Consider the following 23,566-nt stretch of genomic DNA (forward strand, 5'->3'; position numbering starts at 1 on the left):
TTCACCACAAATATCATTTTGTCTTACCGATGAAACGTTATGCTGCCATCCCCGCCTCTGTGGGCGCAACCAAAGGTAGAGCAAGCCGGCATGAAGGCAAAATGCCCCAAGGAGACTCCTGCCCCGCCGCCACCTGACCCGCCGTTTGTTTATTGTGATTGTGTTGACGTTTGACCGAGGGTGACGTGGGCCTTTACAACGGCACCCTTATGTTTATTCTTAACTGTCATTCCCCTTCTTTCTTAATGAATTGTACATATCATAGGTGCTAGATAACATATAAAAAAACTGATTCTTATTGCTAGAAATGCACTGCGAAGAACAAACAACGCTGGTGCTCCAAGTCTCAACAAACAACATAGTTGTCACTGCTCAGCCACAAATATTTTAGTATATTTTATTTACCTCTTGTTTTGATGGTATTTCTGTAATGTATCTGATACTTTAGATGTTGAAAATGAACAAATTTTCCGAGATTTCCCAAACTGTCATTCCCCAGACTTTTCACACCCAAATGAATAAGACAACTTCCAGTCAAGTGAAAATTTTTCACAAAGTGGAAGGGCTGGTCAGGAGGTTAGCAAACAGGGAAATGTGTTTCATATGAGAAGTTACAGTTTTTCTCATCTTAATGCAAAACCATTCTCAGAGTAGACAAAATAATGGCTGACTTCACACATGAAAGAACATTCAGGACAATTAACAAACTGTATCACTCACACATTTATTGTACCTGCAAATCAGCACTCATTTTGATTAAACAAGCATTTTATTTTGTGTATTTTGAATGTTCACCCAAACAAGCTTGTAGATGTTGCACACACTACTTATAAAGTAATAGATACACACTACTGCAAGCTGCGACTTGCCCGTGCTGGCAGTGAAACAAACTAAGATTCAGCTTTTTGTAAACTGTCTTCCTACTTAACAAATAAAATGCTAGGATAATTGTTCTTAGGCAGTGCTAGCAAGTTGTAGTACAGTTTTCCTTGTCAAAAGTGGATAAATGGGCCAAAGATAATTGTGTAACATTTCAACAGGGTTGCATATTCCTTTATGGTTTGATAATACAAAAGAGCATTAGTAAGCAGGCTGGAAATGAGACTTTTGCTATCAGTAAGTATTTATGGCAGTGCTTCACTTTGCACTACAATCCTTTTGCATCACAAGAAAGTAGCATCATTTCATAACCCTACCCTATGTCACAACCCAGCACATGGCACCACCTCTTCAGTCACAAAATATTGTGATTACAGTATCAGTCACATATCCAGGCACCAAGGCACCTCCCCTTTCAGTTCACAGCACAGCAATCATTTGTACATTGAACACCTTCCACTTGAGCCAGCATTAATTGAGAGTGGAGTACAGAGCTGCCCTTTCTGGATAAGCTACAAAGCACACCCACCATCCCTATGTGGTTACAGGTCTTAGGGTTAACAGGGTAAACACAACCTGTTTAAAGTATGCTAAGGGAAAGAAAACAACTAAAATATAGAATAACTTTGAACTAACACTAAGACCAAAATGTAAATGTCAACAATACCTGTTTAACCCGTCCAGTGCCGCCACTGTATATATACGATCTGGAGTTTACACGCAGATAGTGCCACTGCCATATATATACAATTGCGAAGAAAAAAAAATCATAATTTGGAAAATTATGATCGTAATTATTTGAAAAGCGCGCCATACCTAGAGCACGCCTACCTTGTCACATACTCAAGTGGCTGACTCAGTGAGTGACTCAGTGAGTGAATGAGTTAGACTCACACCGAGTCACAAGTCATTTCCTATCCATCATTTGCCTGGGCATGATGTCATGCCGTAGTCTTAGGAAGAAGGCTATTGATGAGTTTGTGGGCTTATAAGGATGTTGTATTCCTCTCAGACATCTCTGATGATGACTCTGAAGTGGATAAAGACTATGTCCAGCCCTCATCAGCCTCTAGCAGTGGGGAAGAAGGTGTCCTTCCCCACCCAAGAATTCCAAGGCTGTGTATCGTAACACCTCTGCTACGTCTCAACGACGTAGACTGCCTTTGGGGAAGACGAGCAGGCTCAATCTTCATCAGGATGGTTAGGAATGTCCCTTGATGTAAGGAAGAGGTTGTTGAGGGTGGAGCAAGATTTGGAGAGAGCAGAGGAAGAGTGTGAACCTTTGTTGTCGCCTCACGTGCTCCCTCCCGCCACCCACGCTTGCTCACCACCACCACCACCACCACACACTATAGTGCATCCCCAAAGCCCTCTACCTCTACGGGGATTACTCACGGTCCTCTCCCACTTCCTCAGCATTTAGGGAGAGGCATGAAGAAAGGAAAAGAAGGGAAAAGGAAGAGGGGAGGAAGTGTGAGTGAAGGAGAAGCAGCATGCATAGAAGCAAGTGATGGAAGTTACCAATTATTTTCATTGTTATTATTCATATAAATGGTGATGGGAGTATAAGAAAAAGTATTATTTGAAATCCCACAACATGAATTATGTGAAAAAAGGTCAAGCAGAGACATCCAAGGCAGACCGCATGGAACAAACACAAAGGAAGCAGCGCTCGTCATCCAGCCATCAGATTATAACAGGTGATTTTTAAGCCATTTCTAGCCTCCCAAAAGCACTTTTTCTATCGTTCCCTATTGCTTTCCATTATTTTGAAATGATTTAGCTAAGAAAAAAAGAAAAAGAAAATCGGCCGGCACTCAGCGTGGGTCAGGGGTCACTCTTGGCCAGCACTGCGCGGGTTAAGGAATTAGGTTCAATAAAATTATGTACATAAATTTACATAGATCACCAAACTGTGATGCATTACTAAACACAAAGAAACTCATATGTCATCTGATTCAAAGCAAATGAAATTTCATTCCCTTTAAACACACTGGCCAGACTCTTATTTGTGATCAATACCCAGTGATGCAAACCCATGAGAAAAAGGAAAAATAAGTGGAAAAAAACTCCAACCCTAAAGTTGTCCTGAAATCCTGACAAGTATGTCTGCCACCAGAAAGGGTGTGAAGACAAGCTGTGACTTATGCTTACTGTTATAGCCATCAATCATGTTTGTTCCTCACTACCTCAGATATCTAAATCAGGTCCATCAATTGGCAGAATATTGCACAAAGTCCCAAATTAAGGTTGTGGGGTCTTGATGCCTGCCAACCAACCTTTACATGGTGACAATAAAGTATCTATATGATGGCATGGTCAGAGGTTTTATAAAATTGCTATGAAGGCAGACAGGAAGCTCAGTGCTTTAGTTCACTTTGGTCTACAACAGTGTTCATGTCAGTATGGTTGACATACTATATACTTATGTACAGAACTAATCTTTAAGTTTACATTTCAGAATGTTAATATTTGCATCATTTAAAAGTTCCATTCAAATGAGCAGCATGTGTTTGTACATATGAATGTATTGTATGTATCGATTCTTTCCAAATGTCTGATATCGTTACTTCAAAACTCAATACACACAGTATTGATAATAGCCTCTTTTTTGCAATATTCCCCCTTTCTTTATCAATTGTACATGTCATAGGTGCTAAATAACATAAAAAACTGGTTCTCAGAGCAAGAGAAGCACTGCAGAGAACAAACAACATTGGTGGTCCAAAAGTCTTAACAAAGAACACAAGAGCAGCCACCACTCGGACACAAAACTGAGCACAAGAGAAAATATTGCTGCCGTACTCATGAAGTGTTGTCATTGGCTAGCAGCTCCACACAAGCTGACAATGCAAAAGGTTGAGGGCTAAACAAATATGAGAATCATCATTAGATCCCACTTCCTATTAAACAGTGGGATAAAAAATGCAGAATAAAGGCATCATCCACTAAATTGTAAGAAAAATTATCATTGATAGTCATACATTATAAGAATGTAAGTTCATACTGTCATCAAAATATATCACACTTCAAAAGTTATAGCATTTTCTAACACAATTCAGAACCACACTTGACCACTAGTAAAGATTCATATACACTTTTATTAACAGTTTTCTGCCTACATTATTTACTGACTAGTCTGTTATAAAAGTAGCAAAACTCTAACAGCTAACAATTTTAATATTACGTAGCACTAGTTCGAGTCCACATTAGATAAAGCCTACATATTCGTAGATATATGGATTTAAAACATGAAATGCTGAAGTACTATTGCAACTGGGGTAGTGCAGAGTAGGAATTTGCACTAAATATATCCCTAAATTTGCAAACACTTTAGAACTGATGATAAAGCTTTTGTGCATTTGAGCATCTGCTCCACCAATACAGGAACAGTATGGCACTCATCTGAATGATCCAGAGAATGAGGATTAACGCCACTCTGCTCTGCTCACAGACCAGGGTCAAATTTACCACAGAGTACTCATATTTGCATGTGGAGCTGCTGTGGCTACGTCTGTCTGGTGAGTGGCACGGCAGTAATCAGCCCTCAGGTTGTGTCCTCAGCTGTAGTGTTTGGCGATGACTCTATCAAACGAGTCTCTGATGGCTCTCCTGTGGAGCAGTGGAGGAAACATGATAACCACCACCAGTGACCTTATACATTTCCAAAATTACATTTGTGTACAAGTCGAGTCTTTTGCATGATTTGTTTAATGGGTCATTTTACATAAATATTATTCTGAGGACTTCAACTTATTCTTCAACTGAACAAATCACAGTGTTGGGGGAGCTGACTTTGACATGACTGATCTTTACATGAATGAATACAGTATCAAATTAATTCATTGTATCAAATATGCACTATACCTGCTAAATCTGTAATGACATAATGGCAACACACTTACCTGAACACCTGGTGGTTGAAGAGATAGGCTGTCACGTGGCCCGTCTCCAGTGTCCTCAACTCACTCCCAGGCCACAGCTTCGTCAGGGGGATTATACCATCCCGGGGCATATATCTGTAGGGTAAAAACTGCTGTAAAATTAATAAGAAAGTGATAAAACCATGCAGCCTCTTTCTCGTACCAAATTCTAAGTTTTGGATACAATGTGTTCAAGATGCAACACCAGAAGGACACCATCATTGTTTTTTCTATGCATGTTAACCTCTTGAAAATATCTGTATTTTTTACATATGTGTGTTCAACTCTTGGCCTGTCTCCTTGTCATAAGCAAAATAAGAATCACCCACCAATCTTTCTAAGTTTTGGATACACTGTAAACAAAATGCAGCAACAGGAAGAGAGTACCTGCAGGAATATCAAGACACTTTTATATGTAACTTTTTTTTTTTTTTTTTTTTTTTTTTTTTTATGCGTGTTCAGCCCAAGGCCTATTTCCTTATCTTAAAAAAACACCCACCCATCATTCTTGGCTGCCACGATGATGATGAGGGAGGGGTCCACAGGGATGCTGAAGTTGCCCAGGTGTGTACACTCGTCCATGATGCCTCGCATGAACTGCAAGGCCTCCCAGGTGAGTGCGTCCTTCACTGGCATGTACGGCTCAAACCTGACCTCCTTCGTGTTGACAGCTTGCTTGGGCCGGATCCCAACTGGAGTCACGTCGGGCCGGAACACACGAGACTTGGCCCTTCGATACCCCACAAGGACATTCTTTGAGGCCGTCTCCTTCTGCTGTGGCTTCCCAGAGCCTGACAAACCAAGGGAATTGAAGAGGTTCAGTCGCGGGAGGGACAGACTCAGCCCTACACCACCCGATGCTACTCTCTGAGGTGCCAAAGTCTCTTGTTCTTGTGTCCTCCGGGCCTCTACCTCCCGGGCCTGCCTCCTGGATGCGTCTTCCTTCTCGTCCTCCATAAGTTGCTGCACGTGTGACAGACTCTTGGGGAACTCACGTGCAAACTGCTGCCCAACCTCGTGGTACACTGGGAAGTGCTGCAAAATGTTTTAAAATTGTGTTTCTGGGTGGTTAAGTAAAGTTAGGGTAAGGTAAAGGTAATGGTAAGGAGAAGCGAGCAAGTAACCTAGAAGACTCTAAATATGAGCAGGATCAAACACAGCTCACCAGCATCATAGTCAGTCATGAGCTACTGTGCCCCATATGGTTGAGGTCCACTGAGTAAGAGTGTAGTTGAATGACAATATGCTAATAGATTTTGACAGGTTTCATTCACCTTGTAAATAAATGACTTACAAAATGAGGGTGACCAGCTCTGTTCAATATTGGTAATGCCCACTGCTTTTGCTAGTAAATCAATATGAAATTATGATTCCCTTGAGATATAACAAGAACAAAGCCTAGAGATAAGGTTCGTCACTCACCCCTTCTGGAGACTGGATCATGTTGAATAACTCCTCTCTGAACACGTCATTGGAGAAGTACTGGTTCTTCAGCATCTCCCAGTTGATGGCTCCACTCAGCACACCCTGCCACACACCACAGTAAAGTTAATGGTGTGACTTTTCATAGAGCTTATTACTATTACTCTGGCAAAGCTCATGATAAATCTTTACCCAATGAGATATTAAGAAACATTCGTTTGGTTACAATGACTTATATTTTTAATGTTGCAATAATATTAGTTGTCAAGGCTATGAGCTGAAAACATTAATCTTATCAAATATGAATAAGGAAATAGATTCTGGTTAGCACTCAATTGGATTAACATTCAAAAGAAACCACAAGGAAAACATTAGTACACAGATATGATGCTTACATTCCACTCCTTATATGTATTATATATTCCCTTTGCACTTTATGAACACTCTGATATCAGCTGTGTTAACCATCACCACTAATCACCACCAGGTATACTTGTTTATCTACAAGACATTGGCTAGAGATGTAAAATATTATTGAGAAGAGAAACAATGCAAAGAAAATCGTATACCCTTTAGTAAACTGTTCATCTATATAGCACTTGTTTACTAGACATTCATCATGGCTGGGCCTACATGCGGTACCTGTGTGAAGCACTGAGAGGCAGTGGTCCAAGAGAGGCAGGGAACGAGGGCAAGGGGCTTGTGCCAGTTGGTTCCAGCTGCTGAGGCCATCTGAGAAAACCACCATCACCACAGCCACTGTTCCTAGTTTTAAACACAGCCTGCATCCTATTATCTTTGCCTACATCAACTGCACTTCACCACTCACCACATTCATCCACTACCTCCACCCTCACCCTCACCCTGGGGCAGTGGAGGGACTGACCTGGGTGAACACTCCTGATGCTGTCGTCCAGGACAAGCAAGGAACTAGCGGCAGTGGCTTGGGCCAATTGGTGGCTGCCAGAGAGGCCATCTGAGGGGAAGATTTGAACCTTTGCTTGTTACCAATTAGGTCTTCACCAATTATGTTGTAGGTTGTCTTAATCATTACTGTAATTCATCCTTACTCACAACAAACCAATGTGAAAGATTTGTTAGGGTTAGTAATATAGACATGGCAGAACGGGATCACATTTGGCATCTTTCATGCATGGGTTGTGTGGCATCAGGAATGTACACACTTATTCTACAATAGGAGAGTTCTCACTGTTGATTCATCTTTTCACTAACTCAGTGAAATTCTCAGAAAATATTTAGGCTCCTACTCATGAACTTACAATTCATTCACACAACTCTTCTGTACTACTTATCCTAAACTTCCTAATAATAATTAAAGTAATTAACTGAAAGATTAGAAAGAACAATTTTGATTTCCTGGAACACTTTAATGATTCAGTTGGATCATATCAGCAAAACATTTTATATCACTGAAACACACATATAAGAAGACTCACAAAGTCCTGTATCTTTTTTTTAAGATTATCTTTATAACTATTGACTTCAAGCAAATATAAAGATAGGAAAAATATTAGCAAACCCAATGACATATATTTTAGTTTTTCTTTTTTTATTCTCCATCTGTGGTACCTAATCCCTTGATCTGAACTTTCAACATGTGACAGAAGAGGTAACTCAGTGACTATCATGTATGTCTATGGAGAGCAACAAGGCACTTTAAGCTAAGCCCCTTGTGTGCCCTGGGGAGGATTACTTACATGGCCACCCATGGACGTCCCTGTGATACCCAGTGGTCCCAGGCCAAGCCGCTCACACCAGTGGAAGATGACCAGACTCTCCAGCACCAAACACCCGCCCATTACAAATAAGTCAGACACATTGTGGAGGCTTGATCGTCTGCAAACAGAACATTTGAGTCTCTCTCCTCTGGCATAACTGACTGCTAATGGTCCAGAAAGCACTATCACACCTGTACCTTTCAAGAAAATTAACTATTCCACACATCATCAGTAATTAATTGAAAACAATTCGAAGGTTGATATAAAACAATCATACACAAACTGGAAACATAAACGAAAAATAAAGCCTTACAGTTGGTCCTTGGGTTTCCTGCAGCCATAGAAGGGGTTTTCCAGTATGACTGAGGCAATGCCATAGTCATCTAGTAGTGGCTTGGCCATCAGCATCTTCCTTCGCCAAAATCCCTAAAAAATAATTGACAAGGCAAAGTTGACATATAACAATTCAATACTTAAGATATACATACTAAACCCAGTTACATCCCATTGCATTCTGGAAGGTGTAAGCAAGTTATGACACTCAAAGACATCCTTAATGAGAAACAGTAAATATATACAAATCTAACACATACATGATCCCCTGTGCCAGCCAGGTGAAGGCAGGTGGGCTTGAGGGGATGGGAGCGCCAAATTTTGGGCAACAGCACCTGGAACTTGACCTTCTCTGACTCTCGAGGCAGCAGGCCAGGCAAGTGATCCACAAAGGGAGAGATGAACTCGGCCTCCATCAAGACATGGTCCCCGTTGTCCACCTCCTGCGTGAATGAAAATGTTACAGTCTGAATCTAGCGCCCACTATACAATGGAATCAGCAAACTTTCTTCATAACAAGCAACTGTAACTGAAAATCAAACAGTTAAGACAAAAAAATTACCCATAACCCCACCAGTATCCCTCTTTCCCCCTTCAAGCTTTACTGATTGCCTCCTACCTTGGTGACGTTGACAGGGTGAGTCTTGTCCACCAGGTGCTGGCATGTCTCCCGGTTGGACAGGATCTTCCGAAAGGCAAACAATCTCCGCAAGTTTTCAGGTTTGCCCCAGCCACGCACAAAAAACTTGGAGAGGAGGATGCTGCGGTAGATTTGGTCCACTCGGCTCACCATGTCCAGTGGCAACGTTCAAGAATCCAGAAGGACACTGTAGGGGTGGTGGGTGGAGAGAAAAGCTTAGGTTAGAGAGTGAACACTGGAGGGCTGACATCTTACACAGTACACTCCATTACCAGTGCAATACTGAAACACCATCAACAGACTTATCCTTACCCACAATGCAGGCCTTACGAGTCCCTATCCATATCTCATGCCACCACATTCATTCCAAAAGTCACTCATTAGGATCGCCCATCAAACCACACAACTCAAACTGAAATAGGAACGAGCCCCCTCATCATATTACTGACACACAGGGCTGCTCAACCATCACACCCACTCATAACTAACACAGCCCAATGAAATACATGCATACTGCTACCACAAAATCCCTTGCAACCATTCCTCACTCCCTAATATGATTGTTTTTATTTTGTACTGCCAGGAGGTTAGGTTAAGAATGGAAGGTACACAAAATCACAATAGTAGGTATAAGTATTGTAAGTAATTAAGTGTCTCCCTCCGTCTGTTAAATTTCCGCATTCCGTTACTTTTTTTTTCAAGACTGAGCACTAGTACACTGCTTATGGCACACCCTTCCAGTCTATATGCTCCCACATTGCTTTCCCACTATGATTAATTATCCTTCAGCCCACACAACTTTTCCTACTATATTTTCTTGGCATGCTATAGAGAATGAGTGGGCCAACGAGGTGACTTAACGCGCTGATATCTCATCTCCTGCACACCTTGGGCTGACAACAGACACCCACAGCCACCTCACTGACTCTCATCTGCACATCTTTATTTAATCTTAGAGGGTTGTACATGGAAATGCCAGCCAGATACATTTGGCATGCGAGACACACCCCCTCCAGGCACCCATCCAATTTGAGACTTGAGTGTAAAATTCCTGTATTGACTATTTATTCTCCGGGAATTTTCAAGCGACTGGATTGCATGAGGGGAATGACGCCCAAAAATGTATCTAGCTTCCTCGTATACCTTTCTGGGCCGAATGAATTTCTCGTGTTTCAAGGCACTGAGATATTGTTTAGTTGAGTAGATTCAAATTCCCCTACCCCTACCACAGCTCGTCCATAAAACACCCAAGAAGTATAACCCACTCAGCCAGCCCTTCCGCCTACTTGTACATATGAACGCACACACATTTCACACCCGGCATGAACGTGACCGTGACGGGAACAGTGCCAACCATTCCCTCTCCGTGGCTCACCAGGGGGAACATTCACCTTTGCGTGCTGCAGCTCACGTCCTCACCCTTCCTCTTCTTCTTGTGACTGTCTGTGTGTTTATGGTTCACTCCAGTTCAAGGTCGAGAAATTTGCCTCAGTAACGGCACTCCCTGACTCCATCTCAACCTTTATTTGTCCCTCCCCCCTTCTCCAGTCACCTTTTTTACCTGTGGACCCCTAAACGAAAAGGATTAGGCCTACAGAATGGATTAATAAAGATTTTTCTGGTTGAGAATCACCTCTTTTTAGGGGGTACTCAAAGCACCCAACCTTTATTTGTTCCTCCTTCTCCAGTCACCTTTTCACCTGTGGACCCCTAAACGAAAAGGATTAGGCCTACAGAATGGATTAATAAAGATTTTTCTGGTTAGGAATCACCTCTTTTTTAGGGGGCACTCAAAGCAGATTTTCAAGGCAAGATGCAACAGAACGCAAAGAGCTCATTCCCTCATCTCTTTCAAATATAGGTATGACACTCACTTACAACTTCAATATTATTATTTTCAACGTACCCGCAGCATGCCTGTGCACTTGTATACTTATCATGTCATTTTTTGGTCAGTTTGTGCTTTGTAATAGTGAGAATTAAATAGTTTATCAGCCGAGTCAAGAGCAAGGATTCTGTATAAAGGTAAACACGAGGGGAAGAGATGAAGGTAAACACGAGGGGAAGAGATGAAGGTAAACACGAGGGCAGGGGAGATAAAGGTAAGCACGAGGGGAGGAGAGATAAAGATAAACACGAGGAGAAGAGATGAAGGTAAACATGAGGGGAGGAGATATAAATGTAAACACGACTTATACGAGAGGAGGAGAGATAAAGGTAAACACGACTTACACGAGGGGAGGAGAGATAAAGGTAAACACGAGAGGGGGAGAGATAAAAATAAGCACGAGGAGATAAAGGTAAGCACGAGGGGAGGAGAGATAAAGGTGAACACGAGGGGAGGAGAGCATGTTGTTGTTGTCGTAGATTTAGGTGTTGATGGGCCAGGCACACACCTTGGACCAGGTAAAAACACAGGCCTTCACAAACGCACACAGCCCCGCACACACGCCAAAAAAACACACACACACAGCCCCGCACACGCCAAAAAACACACACACACTAAAAAACACAAAAAAATACGCCAATCTCCACTCCCTGCAGCCCTCCCCATACCCTGTTTTCTCGCCTCGGTCCACATGTACAGTTTTGGGTATCCAGGGTTTTAGTGCATGATTTTGAGCATCCTGCCTGACGAGCCTCCTTGGATGATTTTGAAGAGAGGGTAGCCACCTCTTGCAAAGTTAATACTTAAAATATGGATTCTTTTTTGGTCCCTGAATTCAGAGCAGTAACAAATGACTTCCAGAAAATATAAGGGGGGATTAAAGGGGGACTTCATTCCATTTGGTTGGTTACGTCAGGTTAGGTTAGTTTAAATTATTTTGGCATGCTGTGTGGACTGACGGAAATATGCAGCGCGGGGTGGGACAGGATGGTGGCGGGGGTGGGTTCACTACATGGGCAGGTGGTAAACGGGTAGGAGTGGGGCAGTGGTAGGTGCACCTCAGGCATTTGAAAAGTCAATCATTTAGTGATTTCTGGAAAAAATACTATCCATAATAAAAGCATCATAATTTGTTCAGGAATAAGCAATCAGTGTCTTTAAATTAGTAGGTTACCCTCTCTTCAATAATCCCTGCCTCCTTGAGTGGGAAAAAGAAGACACTGGTGAGGTTACGGGTAATTTTTGTCTACTGTATTTTGTTTTCACTGACAGAGTTGGTTGATTGCAGTAAAGAAAGTTTTGGAAATATGAATATCAGCAGAAAGTTTGTGTATTCCATTGTTTAGCGGGTGTTAGACTCAGACTATTACATTTTCATTCACACAGGAGGTGGACAACACTGATAACTCATTCTGGTTACAACAAAGGTTCACGTAAGCTACATTTATAAAGGACAGTTCTGCAGAAGAGTTCTCAACGACACTCTGCCTTCAGTCACCCAAGGATCCTGAAGAGAGGGAGAGACTACCCTCAACTGGACTGAGCAGAAATCGACCTCGGCTCCACTACAAACAGGCATTTCCTCAAAGGTTAAAGCAAGTATTCTAGTAAAACTCCAGAATTGCACCCAATTAAATACCCAGACAGCACTGAATTTCCTCTCAAAGTAAGAGAACCACATGTAAACTTAACCAATACAGTAGTAACCTATTGCCATTGAAATAGTAATCATACATTATGTAATTAATCATTCACGTTTCAGAGACAAGTATTTTTTGTGTCAGGGAGTAACAGATTTTTATAGTTCTGCAGATAGTTGTGAAATGCCAGAATTTGCTCTTTACTACACTCCCACACGACCATTGCATGTAACGAAACACATGAGAAATTAATCCAGACAAGGAAAAGTTTGCCGGCGCGGGGGATCGAACCTGCGGGAGCCACTCCTTTACCAGTCGGCCAAAGAGGTACCCCCCTGGCTAAGTGGGTTATGGGAGGCTCGCCCATCAGGCAAGTCAGCACTACACGTCTCCCCATTCCCATTTAGATTAATTTCTGTGTGTTGATTTCCCATTTTCTATGAACTTCGGAGAGCATGGGCCATCACTCTACCTGTTACTATCTCGGGGTGACACAACAGAACCACAGGAGAGGATGCCCACCGCTTTGCCACCAGTGAAATGCCAGAATTTTTCTCTTTTCTACACTCACACACGTCCTCTGCGTGTAACGAAACACACGAGAAATTAATCCAGACAAGGAAAGGATTGCCATCGCCGGGAATCGAACCCGCGACCAGCGTAACGGGAGAGCCACTCCTTTACCAGTCAGCCAAAGAGGTACCCCCCTAGCTAAGTGGGTTATGGGAGGCTCGCACTACAGTTGTTCCATAACTGCAGCTTTATTAAGAAGATTATTAAGATAGATTTGGGGGCAGCTACTCAGACATTACTTTATTTTTCAATGAATGATATACTTGTAAAGTTAAGTACACTCCAAACTCCCTAAAAGACCACACTTTTACTATCATGCGGTCAGCCAGATATGTGATTGTTATAATTCTGAATTTGACCTTGTAATTTCAATGTGTATTCATTTTTTGCAGGTTTTGTGTGGAATTCAGTACAAGAGAATAAGAGGAAGTTGACACTGAAATTTTGTCTGAAAAGAAGATACACAAAAGTGGAAGTCAATCATAGTAAATTTTAGAGGTAGAGAAAATTTGTATATGAAAACATGGAAATGGAAATGGAGGGAATAAGAACAGAAGAGACACCATGTGTGATGGCAGAGAACAATACAGCCATGAGTGAGGGTGAACCCATGATGACAAAAAACAAGAAAATCAAAAACAAAAAAAAGAAACGTGGACAGAATAAAAAGCTTGGTATTAAGCTCCAAAGTAAAAAGGGGGAACCAGCTTCCCTGAATACCAATAAGAAATGGGATGGTGGCAAAAAAAACGCAGAAAAGAGAAAAGAAGTTGCAAAACCAGGAGGAGAAGAAAATGATGCCATGCAAAACCAAAACAACCAGCAAGAAAAAACTGCAAAGAAAAGACGTAATCACAGAGACTTTGCAATCAGTTCTGCAAAGGTTGATAAATCCAAACTTTCTGTTTTAACCTTGTGTCTTATAAATATTGTATGTGTGATTAATATTTGTAAGTTTCCCTACAGCAATAGGACCAATATCATCAGGCAGTTTTTCCTTGTCTTAACTTGTCTTACAGGCCCATATATACATAAGAAAAAAGTATAGAATTGCATGAAAGGTTAAACATGTAGAGTACATCCCAATTTAAGATGATAGCTGTCTTTTGAAGGCCATCAGTTTCTCCTATATGTGCTAGGCAGCTCAGCAACACCAGACTGAAGCTGACAATGGTTTCTACTTGTATTCCCTTTTACAGATGGAGCTCACAGCTTCGATACACCAGGAAACTGAAGGGCGGACTAGCCACAGGGACGATCGCACCCTGTATGTTCGCTTCCCTCAATCTCTCTCTGTACGTGAGAAGTCTTACGTGCAGCCCATGGTGCCAACGGCTGTGGACATCCGCTTCCCTCGTCTCTCTCCTGGAAACTCTGCCAAGTGAGTGACTAAATCATTATTTGTAATAAGTTCTCCTCTTCCTCATTACAAAGTATAAGAGATTAGTAAGTTTCTATTATCAAGAATGGAGGAACTCTAATAGAGGTCAGTTGGTTACACCAGACTGGTCCTATAGGTCTATTATTTACCATATATTACTGTCACACATAAATTATTACAATAATTCCTCAGAATTATCATTCAGATGTGCATTAACCAACCACATGGTTGTTAAGTATGTTCCACTCATCCACTGCCTCATTATTTTACATGTATATGATGGAGGAAATAGCTCATGGTTTACATGCTGTTTCAGGTTTTGCTACATTGAGTTTGAGACAGAAGAGGAAGCCTCGGTGATGAAGGATAAAATTGAAAAAATTGAGGTCAATGGTGAAGCCTTCTATGTAGATTATGTCGGCAAAAAATCCAAATCATTTAATGAAAAAGAACCTAGAACTATCGATCCTCTTAGGTGAGTAGAATTGTTGATAAGTTTATATATTTTTGTTCATTTGAATAATTGTTGCAGGTCATTTCATTGATATAGTATACGTGGAGTACTGAGAAGAATTACCTCTGAAGTAAATCATTTGCATCACTGAAGGACATGGTCTAATGAAGAGAACAATTTATTAATTTATTTTTGTGTATATTTTTGCTCAGTGTAGCTATATATATATTGTGTGTGAGAAAAAAGAGAGAGAGAGAGAGAGAGAATATGATGATTTAGTTTATCTCCTTTAATCCTTCAGGTTGTATGTTGGAGGCTTGCCCAAAGAAATACAGTACAGTGACATGAAGGAAATCTTCCCCACAGCAAGTCGAATCTTTTATCGGAAAGCCAGTCACAAAATCAGCCAGAGGTATGATGTTTACCTGTAACACATTAGGGTTAATATTAATGACCGTGAAGCCTTAGTATCAGTCTTAAAGTTGCATTTATAAACTTTTTTTATGCCAAAGGAACACATGATATGCAGACCAGGGATGGAGTATCCATATTTAAATATATTTGAATACCGTATTTGAGTGTATTCATATTCATATTCAAATAATTAATGATAGAAAGCAAAGTATTGTCATTCGTATTTGAATACAAGGGAAAAGTATTTGTATTCTGTGAATAATCTGATGAATAGTTCAATATTTATTAGAAATAACAGCCGATGTTCCTTACAACTCCAGCCTCTAGCCTAAATTCATGAATGTTTCCTTACTAATCAGACTTATTATCTGACACAGTGAGCTCTTCCTTTGTTGATGTATGCCATAAGTTTCTTCCTGTCATGTGCTTGAAGATACCCTAAACTTAACCTAACAAAACCCCAAACTGTTACTATAGGTCTTGACTCAGAAAATTCATATATGCTTCCTTGCTAATGAGACCATGCTAAAAAAACTGAGGTTATTCCTTGTAAATTTATAACAAAGTGCTGCCTATCATGTGTTTGGAGATAACCTAAACTTACCCTAACCTAACCTAACAAAACCCCAAACAGTTATATACCATAGGTCTTAACTCAGAAAATTCACATGTTTCCTTTCTAATGAGACTCTATTGTTCAAAGTGCAATCATTCTTTGTAAATTTAAAGTGGTCATTGTTGATCTATACTATAAGGTGCTGGCTTTCGTGTTTGAAGGTACCCTAAACTTAACCTAACAAAACCCCAAACTCTTACTATAGGTCTTGACTCAAAGTTCATATACTATGCTTCCTTACTGATGAGACTTTCTATACAACAAAGTGAGGTCATTCTTTGTTGATTTATACCTCAAAGTGCTGGCAGGACCGTTTCTAGCCTTTTGGGGGCCCATATGTTGTGAAACTATGATGGGTGGATTCCCAAAGAAATAATAATAATGGCAGCTTGGGGCCCCCTAGTGGCTATGCAACCACATAGTTCGCATATAGCAAGAAATGGCCCTGAGTGCTGGGCATCATGTGTTTGATGATACTCTAACCTAACCTAGCCTAACAAAACCCCAAACAGTTACTATAGGTCTTAACTCACAAAAATCATATACGCTTCCTTACTAATGAGGCTTACAATACAAGAAAGTGAGCTCATTCTTTGTTGATTCATACCATAAGGTGGTGGCTATCATGTGCTTGAAGATACCCTAAACTTAACCTAACCTAATAAAACCCAAAACAGTTACTATAGATCTTGACTCAGAAAATTCATATATGCTTATGTAATAATGAGACTCTATACAACAAAGTGAGGTCATTCTTTGTTGATTTATACCATAAAGTGCTGGCTATCATGTGTTTGAAGATGTCTTAAACTTAACCTACCTAATAAAAACCCAAACAGTTGCTATAGATCTTGACTTAGAAAATTCATATACATTTCCTTACTATAGTAACTGTTGGGTTTTGTTAAGTTTAGGGTATCTGCAAAGACATGATAGCCAGCACCTTATGGTATTAATGAACAAAGAGTAACCTCACTGTTGTATAGAAAATCTCATTAGTGAGGCAGCTTTTATGAATTATCTGAGTCCAGACCTAAAATAACTGTTTGGGGTTTTGTTAGGTTAAGTTAACCGGAGGGCGGCACAATCCTCAATAGGCTTCACTTAAACAATCCTGCTTGTGCCACCACCGAGCTCAGGGACATTTACTAACAGCCACTTAAAAATAAAATCTAAAAAGGCAACAATATCCTCAGCCTCAAAAAAAAACAAAAAAAAAAACAAAAAGAATGCCCATAACTTATCAATTTTTTTCAATTCTCAAATTTCCCAAAACTTCCATGGAAAGTGTCCCAGTTCAAAATTCCTGGGAATTTTACATCCCTACCTCCCCTCCCCCATTGAGGATTTCATCATGGAAAGGAGGAAATACAGACACGGAAAGGCTGCTATTTTTTTTTTTTTTCAGTTATGCCTATATCATCTACAAGACTCATGAGGAAGCCTTGAAAGTGTTTAATGCCACCAGGGACCTGAAAATACTTGGAAAGGAAGTGATTGTCATATTTGCTACTTACAAAAGTGGCAGTGCAGTAAATGAAGATGAAGACCAGTCAATCGCACACCTCAGCAAGAAACTAAAGGTAAGATTTTTTTTTTTTTTTGATTTTTTTTTTCCTTTGTCTCTTGATAATAACAAAATATAATCATGTACATGTGTCATACAGTGCATGTATTTCATGATTTTTACCTCATAAAGAAGTTAATTTCCATTGGTATCACCTGCACCATTCATTTATTTAACGTGCCATATTTATTTGAACACGAGTGACAGAAAAGAAGCGATACTCAACACACAATCTTTTCATTCTCTATACACCAATTCATGCAGGCAGACATGTTTTTGATTTACCACTTTCTCATTACATGGTATGGCGGGCCTTTATTTTTTTTTACAGACAGAGGCCATGTGATCAACTGACTGCAACGATAATAGAAAACTGAAGAAATGGATGAAGTCAGGATTTTATATCACCTACCCCAATCACTGCAGCAAAGGGCAAGCCTCAGGCTCATCATCACCACAGTTAGATGATACTCTTAAGATGTTAATATTACTATATTGTGGATGATTGTCTGTTGATTCACTGCTAAGTGCTACACAACCATTTTTTATTTAAATAAGTGCACTGTAGGCATCAAGGTCAGCAACAGACCTAGGTTCAGTTGCTAGATAAGCTGCATGATGAGTTGCCTAGCTTTGAGGTGGAGTCTGGGGGCTCTGTGGCCAATGCTCAGCTGAAGACTGGTGTGAATTTGATCCCAGCTCATGCCAGTTCCTTGGCGAGGTAGAGCTCTCTTGTAACCCAAAGTTATGTGGTCTTGGCTGCCAAGCTAGGAAGGATTTATTAATCACCTGACTTTGAGATACTTTTTTTGTGAAGCAGAATCACATAAAAATAAGATTGACAAAACTGTCACACCTATATCAGTTAAGTTTGTTGACCAAAGTGCTTTACCAATGTGTCACTTAGTTATGGCCAAGATTGAAATTTGACCCTCCTGTACTTGACAATTTAATTACAAAAAAAAAAAAAAAATGGTAAAAAAAGTTAAGCCAGTATTTTTCATCCTTTTGAAACCATCATGCACATATAGTATTACTTCTGTACAGTTCAGGTATGTGAAAGTGTATGCCTCTTGCAGACAAGTGTATTGGTTACTCATTTCTAACTGTGGTGGGGCAACATTCACTTCTTTCAACATGAACTGAAGTGTGATGTATCATTAATACCTAGTCACATAATAGGAAGGCGGTGGCTGAGTATTTAGCGTATTGGCACAGCATGCTGGAGGATGCAGGTTCATGTCCCACCCACCTCCACAAGTTGGGATTTTTCAGTCACCACCAAGTAGCCTTAAGGTCCATCCACATGGTTGAACATTGTCCGTCGAACACCCAGTTACCAGTTAACAATGAGAAACGGAAAGGAGCGCTGATGACATCAGCAGCGAGCACCAAGGGGTGTAACATACACTGCCCGTGTTCGTAGTTTCGGAACTTCGGACACTGTCTGGCGGGACAGAGGCGTAGAAGAACGACATTGCCAGGCACAGGATGACCAGTTACTTGTTTACCGGATGAACTGAGGCTGTCAGTTGATTAGGTCTCACCTGCCCTGTCAACATGGCTAGCCATACGTCTGTCAGTTGTCTCTCCATACTAACATACCGACGCTGACTTAGATACCCAGCAGACATCAGCTTCGAACATTGTCTGCCGGTCTTAGCCTGGTGAACGGAGTAGAAATTATGGTATACAGCTTCATCTGGTACCACAGTTTGTTGCCATATCAACTTCCCTAGTTTCAACACTTATGACATCATCCTGCTTCGCCTTATTATGGTATCAGCGTTTGTCAGACAGACAGAGTTCGACCTTCATGCTGTTCTGAAGACTACTTGTCAACCCAGATGCTAGGGGGCAGCATGAGCCAAGCAAGATGGTGCTGCTTGCCTGTACCACAACAGGCTGGGGCCAACCATTAAGCCCCACCAAGAAAGCCTACTAATGCCAAAGGCATTGCAATTACTTTTTAAAAAGATATAGTAATGAATGGATGCACATCACTACCTAACCCAAGTAATCACACCCCTGAATAATACTTTAGTAGAACCTGGCTCCTGACTTTCATATATAATCTTTTAAAGATTTTCCATGCCATCACTTATGGAGGTATGGCTGTTAGATACCCAGTACCCACTTTCCTCACCCAGACAATTTTTTTTATTATTTCACCCTCTGTATGCAGCACCAATACATTGCCCTCTTCCCTCCAATTCAAACTTCCTGGTACTTACACAGTTGTTTATGGGATGCATTTGTCTCAAGTTCCTTCAACACATCTGCCATAAGAATGTATTTCTAGTCACACCACTACGTCAATTTCCTGCTTTTTTTTTAGGTGTACTTTGAGCAAATTAGACCTACCCAGTTCATAAAAGGACAAATCAAAGACAACTAGGGACTGGAGCAGCTTATTTTGAAGGTTAGTGTGCAAATGGAAGATCAGCAAGTTATAAAGACATTCCTGGTTCTATAACAATTCTCAAGATAATACCATATTCACTGCACATACAAAAAATGTTAGGCAATACATAAACCTTTCAAACAACTAACTTGCTACAGATAAGGTTCACTTACATCAAAATAAGAAATTACTTGTTTCTAAAACTTATTTTGTCAATGTGTATGAAAATATTTTTGTGACTGATAATATAGAATTATCTTCAGAACAAGATATGATAAAATAAATTCCACAATTATCACTTACAACCATACGACCACAAAAACCATAAGCACTTAGTAACCTCATGTGATACTTGAGGTGATTGTCAATGTACTCCAAAAGTAGCACACAAGCATCTTGCTACCAGCCCCTGGCTGCTCAGCCCATCTCCCAGCAGGACCACTGGCCCCTTCGGCCTGGCCAGTGGTGGTGCTTCCCATACTGAAAAAACAAAGGCAAGTTGAGAAGGCAGAAGTGGTAAACAAACTAAACTTTTAAGTACTGAGCAATCTAGAATTTCTTTTAACACATCCAGTTCTCTATACAGTAATAAATGATTTCCCTGAATTGTAGTGGAATATAGTAGTGTGAGTTTGAGGATGTTTAAATTAAATGTAACAGACCAACAGGTCACAACACGTGAAACCTACCAAAGGAGTGGTTAGTTGGCAGCCTTCTTGGCGGGGCGCTTCTGCTTCTTGCTCTGATCACCCTTAGCTGTAGGGAAAAGAACAGACCAAGATTAATGCCAGTCATTCACCAATCAGAAATATCTCATTATCAGTACTTCATTTAGACCTTTCTTGCTTGCAGAATGTGTATCCCCATCAACCTGATTTGCTAGTATCAACCCTTCCTTCCTTCTACTATTTGCTGAGTTTATATGTTAAGGAACTGGCAATATCCTCAAGCAAGACCCATTATACTTACGAGCAGCTTCCTTTCCCTTTCCTGCGGCAGGCTTCTTGGCAGGCTTTGCTCCCTTCTTCTTTCCCTTGCCGGCAGACTTCTGCTTTCCTGCCACACTCGGTCTTTTGCTGAGGAGAGCCTGTCTGAGCTTACGGTTCTCGTCCTGCAGGATCCTCCTCACATACCTCTGGAGGACCTTCTGTTCAGCCTCAGTAAGCTCCTTGCCCCCCTTCTCTTTCCTGGCAGCCTTGATCTTAATGAGCTTGTTGCGAGCATAGCTCAGCAGGCGGGGAACGGCCTTCTTCCTCACCCAGGTGTTCTTGTACAGGGTCATCAACTGCACCTCCTTGCCAGCATCCTTGGCTGTGGCCACAGCTTGTTTGTTGGTTGTTTTGGCTTCCTTCAGCAGGTCCTTCATGAGGGCCCTCTTCAGGATCTGCAGCTTCAGCTTCAGCTTCCTCTTGACCTGTAAATATTTCATTTGCTTAAAATTTCAAAATGAAATAATCTATATTGAAATAAATTAACCCTATTAACCCCCCCAAAGATAACTATGTCTGCCTACAAATATAATCAAGGGTGCCAATCTTACCACAGTGGGTGGGCTGCTCTTGACAGACTCCTTGTAGTCCTCGAAGGTCTTGACGTCACTCTTCCTGATGTAAACACCATCAATTTTGGCGACCTTGTCATTGTCCTCCAGCTTGAAGTCCAGCACAGCCTTCAGATGGCCACTTGGGAGGAGGAAGTAACGGCGCCCTTCATAGACAACAATCTCGGACTTTCCGCGACGAGCCAGCCTCCTGCGTCTGGGGTCTCTCTTCAGGGCCTTGATCTTGGCAGAAAACTGCTTCTTGATGGGCTTCTTCCCCACGCCAGTCTTCTTGGCACCACTCTTGCCCTGGACTTTCTTTTCGACCTTCTTCTTCTTGGAGTCAGCACCCTGCTTGGGCTTGCCCTGGCCAGTTTCATTCAACTTCCTCTTCTTGCCCTGGTCCTTGCCCTTGCCATCTCCAGCAGGCTTTGCATTCTTCTTGGGTGCAGCCTGCTTTGAGGCTCCCTCCTTCTTTGCCTTGGCAGGAGCATTATCAGCTTTCTTCTCCTGCGGAGGCTTCTTGGCTTCACCCTTTTCCTCTTTCTTGCCTGGAGTGGCTGGCTTCTTTGCTTTAGCCTGAGGCATCCTGAATCACTCCTTCCTGTGAAACATGAAAACAAATTAAAGCATCCATCTGACCAAAGGAAACAAAATATTCCAAAAATGTAGATAGGTAGTGAACTTAAGTCATATACATACACCTTACACTTTTACTAATTTATAGTTCAGTGACATGTAAATTCATTACCTAATATAGATACCTGGCCCTCGTTGCTATTGAAAGTAATAGGTATAAGAGATTGTAAACTATCACTGAAATTGCAACCAATGACAATTAAATCTTCAAATCTCCAAAACACAACTTAAACCACCCGTCCCATTCTGCACGACATATTTCTGCCACTCCACACCATGTGCTGAACAAATCTAACCTAACCTAACCTCCCAAATGAACACCACTGAGTGCCAGGATTCGAACCCGGGCCTTCTGACTAAAAGTCCGGGCAGCATACCGACCAGACCACCGATGGGCTAAAAGGTATGCTGCCCGGACTTCTAGTCAGAAGGCCCGGGTTCGAATCCTGGCACTCAGTGGTGTTCATTTGGGATGTTTTTCACTGTTATTACAGTTACTCTGATATAACCTAACGTAATCTGACTAACGGAGGGGTTTCGCCCCCCTTCTATTTTCCGAAGTCATTTATTACTGCATTGCATTCAGGGACCAAAAAAGAATCAATAATGTAAATTTGCAAGAGGAGGCTACCCTCTCCGATATTATTCCACAACACTTCTCGGCTGGGGTCTTTAAATTATACCGAGGTGAGGAGCCATGTGGCCAGGTCAGGCACCCCCACCCACCCACGTGTCTCACGGCACCGCTCAATGCTGGCCGGGGCGCGAAGCCGTGCGGCACGGCGGCGGTGCGTGGGGGTGTGAGTGTGTGTGTGTGTGTGTGGGCGTGAGTGTACGTGTGTGTGTGTGTGGGCACGCCGGGGCGTCCGTGCAGGGGATGTCACGGCATCTGGAGCCGCGGCGGTCGCAGCGGAGAGGCCGCCCAGCACCCGGCAGCACACCCGGCGAGTGCCCCGCACACCCGCAGGCCGCCCCGCCCCGCCGCGAGCACCAGGCGGGGCGGCGGGGCGGCGGGCCACGAGGCGCTGCAGCCATCACGCGGCGGGGGTGACGGGCCGCCGCCATGCCAACACTTCCCGCCAGTATTTACGCTCCCGAGTCACTAATTCCGTACACTGCCTACTCCGCTACACGCACCTGGACCTTGCTTACGATCTGGAAGTGTAGAGGACCTCCGAGCAGCCGAAGGTGGAGGAAAATATGGCGATATTCGGTCCGGTGCGGCTCACTGCTGTTAGCCTACGCACCTCCGCCAGCCGTGTGGCCGAGCGGGCGGCGCCGCGCGGCCACCAGGACGGTGCACCAGGGGACATATTTTCCACACATTCTGCTGCCACCACTGCTCTGCTTTTGTGCATATAAGAAATAAAAGAAAGATAAAGAAACGTAATATTAACTTTTTTCTATTGTATACAAACATTGCATTTGATGTCCTCGGCATCAGCAGGGACACAGATTTTTTTTTTTTCCATATTCGAGGAGATATTCATGGCCCACCACAGAAAAAAAAACGT

General features: G+C 41.9%; 3 protein-coding genes across 22 annotated transcripts; 1 reads left to right on the plus strand and 2 right to left on the minus strand.

Annotated features, from left to right (window-relative positions):
- Window positions 1-710: 710 nt before the first annotated feature.
- On the minus strand, window positions 711-10,468 carry LOC127006767 (protein ABHD18-like). 9 transcript variants are annotated; one of them, XM_050877056.1, is made up of 10 exons: window positions 10,328-10,468; window positions 8,916-9,123; window positions 8,557-8,739; window positions 8,277-8,389; window positions 7,943-8,081; window positions 6,867-6,956; window positions 6,225-6,329; window positions 5,302-5,837; window positions 4,785-4,898; window positions 711-4,491 (listed from the first exon to the last, which is right to left on the minus strand). In XM_050877056.1, the coding sequence occupies exons 2-10, from the start codon at window positions 9,087-9,089 to the stop codon at window positions 4,440-4,442; spliced, it is 1,506 nt and encodes a 501-aa protein (XP_050733013.1). In that variant the 5' UTR covers window positions 9,090-9,123; window positions 10,328-10,468; the 3' UTR covers window positions 711-4,439. The 9 variants fall into 9 exon arrangements, with proteins under 9 accessions (XP_050733013.1, XP_050733005.1, XP_050733006.1 ...); XM_050877048.1 differs by lacking the exon at window positions 6,867-6,956 and adding an exon at window positions 7,111-7,200; XM_050877049.1 differs by lacking the exon at window positions 6,867-6,956 and adding an exon at window positions 7,111-7,200 and having other exon boundaries at window positions 10,312-10,393.
- A 185-nt stretch (window positions 10,469-10,653) lies between these two features.
- On the plus strand, window positions 10,654-20,354 carry LOC127006771 (nucleolin-like). Of its 11 annotated transcripts, XM_050877074.1 has the most exons (9): window positions 10,654-10,797; window positions 12,211-12,413; window positions 12,629-13,163; window positions 13,430-13,920; window positions 14,237-14,418; window positions 14,735-14,893; window positions 15,174-15,284; window positions 17,311-17,485; window positions 17,801-20,354. In XM_050877074.1, exons 4-9 carry the CDS (start codon window positions 13,561-13,563, stop codon window positions 17,813-17,815), a joined length of 1,002 nt encoding a protein of 333 aa, XP_050733031.1. In that variant the 5' UTR covers window positions 10,654-10,797; window positions 12,211-12,413; window positions 12,629-13,163; window positions 13,430-13,560; the 3' UTR covers window positions 17,816-20,354. The 11 variants fall into 11 exon arrangements, with proteins under 11 accessions (XP_050733031.1, XP_050733023.1, XP_050733020.1 ...); XM_050877066.1 differs by lacking the exon at window positions 12,629-13,163 and having other exon boundaries at window positions 12,211-12,419; XM_050877063.1 differs by lacking the exon at window positions 12,629-13,163.
- LOC127006770 (translation initiation factor IF-2-like) lies at window positions 19,865-23,367 on the minus strand. 2 transcript variants are annotated; one of them, XM_050877062.1, is made up of 5 exons: window positions 23,205-23,367; window positions 21,414-22,017; window positions 20,843-21,287; window positions 20,563-20,629; window positions 19,865-20,353 (listed from the first exon to the last, which is right to left on the minus strand). In XM_050877062.1, the coding sequence occupies exons 2-4, from the start codon at window positions 21,999-22,001 to the stop codon at window positions 20,574-20,576; spliced, it is 1,089 nt and encodes a 362-aa protein (XP_050733019.1). In that variant the 5' UTR covers window positions 22,002-22,017; window positions 23,205-23,367; the 3' UTR covers window positions 19,865-20,353; window positions 20,563-20,573. The 2 variants fall into 2 exon arrangements, with proteins under 2 accessions (XP_050733019.1, XP_050733018.1); XM_050877061.1 differs by having other exon boundaries at window positions 23,190-23,357.
- Window positions 23,368-23,566: the final 199 nt, after the last annotated feature.

Source organism: Eriocheir sinensis, chromosome 33 (assembly GCF_024679095.1).
Source record: "Eriocheir sinensis breed Jianghai 21 chromosome 33, ASM2467909v1, whole genome shotgun sequence".
Taxonomy (NCBI): domain Eukaryota; kingdom Metazoa; phylum Arthropoda; class Malacostraca; order Decapoda; family Varunidae; genus Eriocheir; species Eriocheir sinensis.